This window comes from Zonotrichia leucophrys, unplaced genomic scaffold (assembly GCF_028769735.1).
Source record: "Zonotrichia leucophrys gambelii isolate GWCS_2022_RI unplaced genomic scaffold, RI_Zleu_2.0 Scaffold_94_176072, whole genome shotgun sequence".
In the NCBI taxonomy this organism is placed as follows: domain Eukaryota; kingdom Metazoa; phylum Chordata; class Aves; order Passeriformes; family Passerellidae; genus Zonotrichia; species Zonotrichia leucophrys.
This window is the reverse complement of record NW_026992299.1, coordinates 1-7,497: the sequence shown is the minus strand read 5'-3', so window position 1 is coordinate 7,497 and position 7,497 is coordinate 1. Positions and strand designations below refer to the sequence as shown.

At 56.3% G+C, this 7,497-nt stretch overlaps 1 protein-coding gene across 1 annotated transcript; it reads right to left on the bottom strand.

Annotated features, from left to right (window-relative positions):
* Window positions 1–391: 391 nt before the first annotated feature.
* Window positions 392–7,265, bottom strand: LOC135460714 (serine/threonine-protein kinase PAK 3-like). Its single transcript, XM_064737631.1, has 13 exons — window positions 7,187–7,265; window positions 6,207–6,244; window positions 5,632–5,758; window positions 5,561–5,572; window positions 4,527–4,661; window positions 3,782–3,845; window positions 3,133–3,181; window positions 2,706–2,818; window positions 2,324–2,441; window positions 1,446–1,545; window positions 970–1,166; window positions 735–872; window positions 392–493 (listed from the first exon to the last, which is right to left on the bottom strand). The coding sequence occupies exons 1-13, from the start codon at window positions 7,263–7,265 to the stop codon at window positions 392–394; spliced, it is 1,272 nt and encodes a 423-aa protein (XP_064593701.1).
* Window positions 7,266–7,497: the final 232 nt, after the last annotated feature.

Genomic DNA, 7,497 nt, shown 5'->3' with positions numbered 1-7,497 from the left:
TTTATGTTTCCTAATCTTTTTTAAACTTTCATCTTTTGCACAAAGAAAAACAGCAAAACTTTAAATTGAACCTAACAACATATCTAACCTAACCTAACCTAACCTAACCTAACCTAACCTAACCTAACCTAACCTAACCTAACCTCACCTAACCTCACCTAACCTAACCTAAACTAACCTAACCTACTCCAACCTAACCTAACCTTACCCAACCTAACCTAACAGCTGACCTAGCAGCTAAGCTAACAGCTAAACTGAGCAAATATCTACACTCTCATGGTTCCTATCTACGGCACAGCTCCTCTTGAAACTCGGGGGATGGCTGATGCTCTGCCTAAAGATGACACATCCTCTTTTCCCTCCTCTCGGCTGGCGGGGCATCAGGGCCTCCTCAGGCGCAGGTGTCTCCTCTCCAGTCTTCCTGCACTCGCTTGGCTGAGATGATCAGAGCAGCCAGGCTGGAGGCAGGATGGCCTGAGGTCACGAAGGGATGCTGCCCAGAGGAAAAAGAACAAAGAAAGGAACTCTTACTTTCCAGGATCACATGCTGGCAGGCTCAAGCAGGATTCCCTGGCTACCAGCAAGACACACAAAGAGCACCGAGGGCAGCATGTCCCCTTGCGCCTTCCTGTCCTGGCAGCTTTCTGTGCCACGTGGCCCACACTCCTCCTCCTCATCCCTTCATGCAGGTGTCCTCAGCTGCCAGGGCTCTGTGCCCCTTTGCTTTTTCTTACCTGGAGGAGCTCCTGGGCAGACCAGCGCCTGTCCTCATCTGCCTGCAGGCAGCAGCGGAGGAAGTCGCGCAGGAGAGCCGAGTGGTGCCTGGGGTTCTGCAGTTTTGGGGGCCCGTTCCTTTCGATCAGTTCAAAAACCTACAGCACATGGATGCAAGAGGACACTCCACCTGCTCCTTTGCTAGCCACACACAGCTCTCTCCACACAGAGCCCTCTTGCTAAGCTGCACCTTACCCGGAGACGGGCTTCCCGCTGGTAAGGAGCTTCCCCTTCCACCATTTCCAGCCCCATGATCCCCAGAGACCAGATGTCCACTTTGGGGCCGTAGGCTTCTCCTCTCACCACCTCCGGCGCCATCCAGCTGGGAGTGCCGACGCTGGAGCTGCGCTTGCTGTGCCCAGGGCTGAGCTGAGCACAGAGGCCAAAGTCACCTGAGGACAAGAACAAAGCCTGTCAAAGCCAGCTACCACTGGCAAAGCAGCCAAAAGGACTGCCCACGCCAGCCTGACACGGCCATGCTGAATCTAGCTGAAAAGGCAGCTGAGCTCTCCTTCCACGTGGCTGCAGCCAGGCAAATAAGGCATCGGCCACTTGAAAGGCGCCCTGACGATTCACGCACTGGCCAAGCGGCGCTTCTGGCCAAGTGGCAGCCACCAAAATGCCACCCCACACATATGCTGGAAATGCTGCAGCCCAGCAGGGATACCCACCCAACTTGACAGATCCATCCATGCCCACAAGAACGTTGCCGCTTTTGATGTCTCTGTGGATGACTTGGCGGGAATGAAGGAAATGCAGACCTTGCAGGCACTGGAAGAGAAAAGGAGGGAGGGAAAGTCAACGTGACGTGCAGGATCTGATTTCATCCCACCAGCAAGGAAAGAGCTCAGCGGGATTGACAGCTTTCTCAGGGAATTGTGAGCTAGGGCGCAGCATCACGGTGCTGGCACAAAGAAGAGCTTGCTGCTTCAACTCTCTGGGTAGTTTTTTCTAGATTTCCAAGCGAAGGCATCTCGGCCTCCAAAAGTTCCATTGGCCTTCGGTAGGAAGCGCGTCACCTTTGGCTGGGAGGCGGCACAGCAAAGATTTTTGGGGACGCCTAGTGGCAGCAGAGGAGGAAGCTGCTGGTGACAGCAGCACATTCAAGCTGGTCCAGAATGCATCGCCATCCAGGCTGCAATGCTCTCCTTTGAAGCTGAGGACAGCTCTTTGCCCTTAGCTTGAAATTCTGCCACCCGCATGCTGCCTTCCAGTGGCAAGCAATGTAGGACAGACAGACAGGCTCCAGGCAAACATTCCCAGGCAAAGCTGAGAAGAGCAAGAAAGAGAAATTGAGCCAGTCAGCGAGCACCAAGGCCAGAGGACAGACAGGATGGAAGAGTGCAAGGACAGAGTCTGAGGAGTGCGAAGGCACCGGCAGGCAGTACACTTCCCATGCTCTTTCTTCTCCTGTGTGGTGTGACAGCAGCAGCAGCAGCAGCAGCAGCAGCAAAAGAAGGGTGAGAGCAAGAAATCTCGGCTCTCCTTAAGCTCCAGCTGACAAGCAGCATCCGGGCAGGCTTGGGCAAGCACAAGCGGGATCCCTCACCTCCCGACAGACAGCGCCTATCTGTCCTTCCTCCAGGTACACTGCCCTCAGCACATCAAACAAGGTGCCGCCGTCCATGAACTCCATGGCCAGCCAGAGCTCCGCATCCACCAGGTAGCTGAAAGAAGAAAACTATGGCATGGAGAAACAGAATGGCCACAGCCTCTGTCACCCCAGGGCCTGAGCCAGGTTTTTACAGCTGCTCTCCAAGCTACGTGTGCCACAAGAGACTATTGAACACCAGCTCCACCTCCTCCCACCTTTCTCTGCTGGAGACCAGCAGAGAAATCATCCCCAGCTCTGTTTTCTGCCAGTGACCAAAGGGCATCGTCTCTTTGTGCTTGCACCAGCTAAAGCTACATTGAACCCAGACTATGCCAACCTGTCTAAGAAATTAACGATATTGGGACTCCTGTTGTCCCTCATGGCCAGGATTTCATTAGCAGCCAGCTCCTCGGACATCTCCTCCTCGAGTGACATGATCTTGATTGCCACCTGCAATGACATTGGCCACCGGTACCTTGAGAAGACGCACCCCGCTCAAGATCACAAGGAGCACGGAGCGAGTGCTGGTGCAATGAGGCAGCACCAAAGGCTGGGCCAAAGGGCCTTGTCACTAGACAGCAGAGCTTAGCAGAAGCACCAAAAGCCATCCCAAATGCATTCTGCCCCCTGAGCCTAGACTGTATTTCAGAGGAACAGCCTCTGCTGCAGACATGGAGCTGCCACCCAAAGCTCCAAGCAGAGCTCACAGCAGCGGGCAAAGCGCTCCAGAGCTGCAAAATGGCATGGGGCTCTTGGCACTTTACCTGTTGTCCGCTGCTGGTGTCAAGGGCTTTATAAACAGCTCCAAAGCCCCTAGAAAGACAAAAGCAGCAGAAAGAGACCTTTATCCCTTTGGCAGTGAAAGCAAGGCCAGGCAGCAGATCTCCCCAGGCTGCCTGGACGCCTTCCTTAGAAAAAATGCCTGGCTGCAGCATCTCTTCGGCCAACAGCACGTGAGCCCGTGAGCCCTCTGCCATGCGGGGCAGGCTGTCCAAGGGAGCACTAAGGTGCAGCATGAAGATCAAGGGCCACTGGAAATCTTCCAGGCGCAAGCCCTGCCAGGTCATTTCAGAACCTAAGGGGAAGTCTCTCCTTGTGCGGGTGTGCATGCATGTGTGTGTCAAAAAAGGGAGAAGAATTGGAGTCAGAAGACTGTCCTTGACAATCTGACCTTTCTTGGATGGCAAGGTGCTCTTTCAGGCCAGAAAGCTGCAGGGCCAGGGCTTTTCCCAGCTCCTGCTCCTCACTGCTGCAAGCAAGACACTGCCAGCATCAACTTGTCTTTGATGAGGCCTTTGGATTGCTCTGACCAGAGCCTGACCAGGATTGGAGCTTGCCTGACTTCACACTTGATATTGCACCCGCCAAAGACCGGGCCCACACTTTTGTAAAATGAGCTGACATCACGCTTACCCTCGCCCGAGTTCCTCAAATGCCGTGTATTTGCCCGTTGGCCGGCCCGGACTCACGATGCTCCCTGAAAGACAAAACCAGTGCAGGGCGCTCACTTGCACACAGAGACGCCGCTGCCCAGAGCGTCCCAAAGGCAGCCCCACTGCCCGCGCCTCTGGGCCCTTTGCGGTCCCTCGGCCTCCAGCTGCTGAGACCAGCCAGTGGGAGGGCCACCTTCTCCACCTTTCATCAGGTGGCCTTTCCAAGAGGGCCTTGATTACTTTCAAGAGCAGCATCCCACGCCATAAGCCAAAATGATGAGCCCTTAAGAAGGGGGCCCTAAGAGGTAACCAAGGGCCTTTGCAGCCTCTGCAGTCACACCCAGCATCATTGGCAGGTCCACTGCCAGGGGCACAAATTGTCTGGGCCAGAGGAGGAGTAAGAAGCAGAGCCAGGAAGCAGCTAGGGCCAGACAGCTCCCTGGGCAATAGTCACCCGCTAGGTGCCAGCCTTCTGCTCAAGCAGAAACAATCTCTGCTTTTGTCTTTGGCCCAGAAGGCAGCCCAGGCAGGGCCAAGCCAGGCCCAGCCGCCCTCACAGGCAGCAGGGACTCCCTGAGCGCTGCCGCGCTGCCTCAGAGCACAACAACACCTTCTGCAGAGAGGCCTAAGTGCCTCTGAGACCGAGGGGCAGCATCTGCCGCAGCCTACACCCAGACATGCGCACAACGCCCTGCTCTGGCAGACAAGAAATGCACCGGACGTACTCAGAGTCTTCAGGCCCTGCTCCTGCCTCATCTCGGGCTGCTGGGCTGCGCTGCTGCAGGAAGTGCCGGCAGCGGGGGTTGAGCTGGCTGCTGCAGGCCATGCTGGGCCGGCAGCACCAGGTGGAATGGCAGAGCCTGTCTTGCGCTGCGACAAGAAAGGATTGCCCGTCAGAAGGGCGGCTGGCACACCTGCCCCCCCTAAGCGCACGGCAAAAGCAGGGCCTTGGGAAGGTGCTGCCAGCCACGGCCAGGCCTCTCCAGCTGGGCCGTTTCCCATGTCCCCTTCTCAAAGGCACCTTCGGGAGAAGCCCAAAGGCTACTTGCATCCAGCCCCTCCCGACCACCTCCATGCTCCACGTGTTCAGCTTTTCTGCAAGACACTGGCAACAAGGTATCCATGGGGCTGCCAAGATCCCCAAAGAAATCAGAGCAGGGCCCCAGAGCCTTGCTGCTTTCTTCCTCCTGTCTTTTCCTGGGCAATGACGTCAGCCTGGAGTTGGCACGCAGCGGTCTGCTCAGAAGCCCGCAGCGGGTCCCTTCTCTGATCTGTTTCACGGATTTCCCCTCTCCATGGCAGCCTTTAGGGAGCGGCCCTTGGGAGCCGCCTTCCAGCCCTGCCCAGACCCACCCGCCCTTTTACAGTGCAGGGCTGCCGAGGATTCTCCTCTCCAAACTCTGCTCTGACCGGCTGCAAGTGAAGCACAGCCTGAAGCTAATTAGTCCACGGAGAGGGCAGATCCCTTCCAGGGGCCAGTGTCTCCCAGGTGCCCTGCAAGTCTGTCAACTGTGAATTTGGGCCGCGCTGTGCGCTGACCACAGGCAGCCTGCACTGACAACGGCCACAAGGGGCTGACTCCTACACTGACAGTCACTGAATGCTGCCTCCTGTCTGATCCCAAGAGACACTCTGGCGCATCCCTCTCAGCATCCCAGCTCAAATGTCAAACTTCAGAACCCATTGGCCAGGGCTCCCCGGCTTGCCTGAAGCAGCACTACGTCACAGCAGGCACACGGCCGCCAGCATCTTCAGCCACGAGCAACAAGGGCTGCTCCAAAACGGGTAGCCTGGCCCTGCACCAAAGGCAGTGCCAAGCTCAGCTGTCACTTACTGGCTCTGCAAGTTCAGGCTGTGAAGGGACAGAGGCCGAAGGCTTCATCTTCCTTTGCTCCTCTTCAGCCTCTTCCTCAGTGACAGAGGCAGCCAGAGGAGCTGCTGACCCTGCTGTTGGGCCCTGCAGGCAGACAGAAGTGAGAGAGGTGGGCAAAAGCCAGTGCCTTAGGAGCTGCTTTCTATTGAGCTGGGAAAGGAGCCAGAAGAAAGGCAAATCATTGACTTTAATACAAGTGGGCCTCGGAGTCACGCAAACACGAGGAAGTTGGCTGAATGAGCTGCTCATCCATCTTGCTTTGCATTTGATCTTCCCTGCTGCCTAGAAGCAGCAAGATGCCTTGGAGCTGTCCCATTTGGCGTTGTCCCCCTTTCAAGAGATGAAAGGCTCTTCACTGGAAAATCGGCAAACAGCCAGTGCTCCCTTTGCTACTGCTGATGCCACCGGGCAGCTGGCCTTTCCTTCAGCCTCCCACGCCGGCACTCCACACTCGGCTGCAACAGGCCAAGCTGGCAGAATTGCTGCACAATTCTCACACGCCAGCAAGGTCACAGCTTCCTTTGCCACTCACCAAAGGACAGGCTTGTCTCCATCCGCGTGTCAGGTGACCTGCAGCCAGCAAGGCAAAAGGAACCAGAGGCCCTTAGAAAAGTGCCTGTGCTGGCCACTCCCACAGCACAAGGCAGTCCCAACACAGAGCATTTCCCTTTGCCAGCATGCCTCCAGGAGCAACAGCTCTTTCCCACAGCAAGCAAGAGAACAACAAGGACACTAGAGGAGCCTCTGTCTACATTTGGGCCTCTTTTGCCAAGAGAGAAATAGGAAGACGGTGCTGGAAATGCCCGCTGCTCTTGAAAACTTTGAGCTTCTCTTGTGCCCAACAGCTCAAGCTGCATTTCCCTCTTCCCTTTCCCGCATTTTCCATAGAGATTCTTTTAAATGGCATGCCCTAAGTCCCATCCCTTGGCTGAAGATGATAGCCCAGCAAAGCTTGCACAAAGGGTCCCTTCCATGTGGCAGCTCCCTGCTGAAGCAGCCCAGGAACAGCTGCCAGGCTCAGCAGCAAACCCTCCCTGCATTGCAGTTTGTGCTGCATGGCCAAGGCAACGGCAGTCTTGGCACAGCATCAAAGGCTCAAGTCATGCAGCCAAGGCCTCTGAGGGGCAGAATATGGAGCAAAAGGTGCTTTCCTTCACTCCTGGAGAGAAGCACTGAGTTGGTAGAAGTACTTCTGAGGATCTCCCCTCAGAGTCTGCAATTTGCAGCCTGTCTTGCTTGAAGCAGCAAGCTGAGGAAATGACAGACTCCGCTGCCGCGCACTCTCCCGGGGAGGGAAGGCAACCGCTGCAGGTTGCATGGCAAATACTCTGCACGTGCCACCCAGTACGGATGCCCCCGTTTGTAGCTGATGCTGCTGGCAGGACATTGCCCAAAGCGGTGCCACCTTCACGGCCATTTTGTTCCCAAAGAAGCTGGGCCACTGGTGCGGCATAAAGAGCAGAGGCAAGCAAAAGTCGGGCGATGCCAGCCCCAGGAGAAACCTTCACTTACGAGTCAGCTGGGTCAGGTAGTAGCCAGAATAGACAACAGAAAAGACGGTGCAAACGGCGGCACAGACTTGCCCGATCATTTTGGCAGCGCTGTGCGCGTTTGCACGCTGAGTGCCACCCAAGGGAAAGCCAAGACTCCTCTCGGGGTGCAGGCCGTCTGCTGAGAGCTCCTTGAGCACAAGGATCCTCCTGCAGGGAGCCAGCGGAAGAGCTGCTCTGGACCACCAGGCCTGGCGCGCACCGGGACAACGCTGTGCTGACAGCACTGTGACGTGGCACCTCTGGCTTGACCTCACAATGGCAGCTGTCTGT

What these genes read in the sequence shown, in the direction of transcription:
- LOC135460714 (XM_064737631.1), bottom strand. Translation starts at nt 7,265, where the DNA reads ATGATCGGGCAAGTCTGTGCCGCCGTTTGCACCGTCTTTTCTGTTGTC. An exon ending in GGAGACAAGCCTGTCCTTTG is followed by an intron (nt 5,759 to 6,206) that starts GTGAGTGGCAAA and finishes GTCTGCCTGCAG; the next exon opens with GGCCCAACAGCAGGGTCAGC. An exon ending in ACACCAGCAGCGGACAACAG is followed by an intron (nt 2,819 to 3,132) that starts GTAAAGTGCCAA and finishes ATGTCATTGCAG; the next exon opens with GTGGCAATCAAGATCATGTC.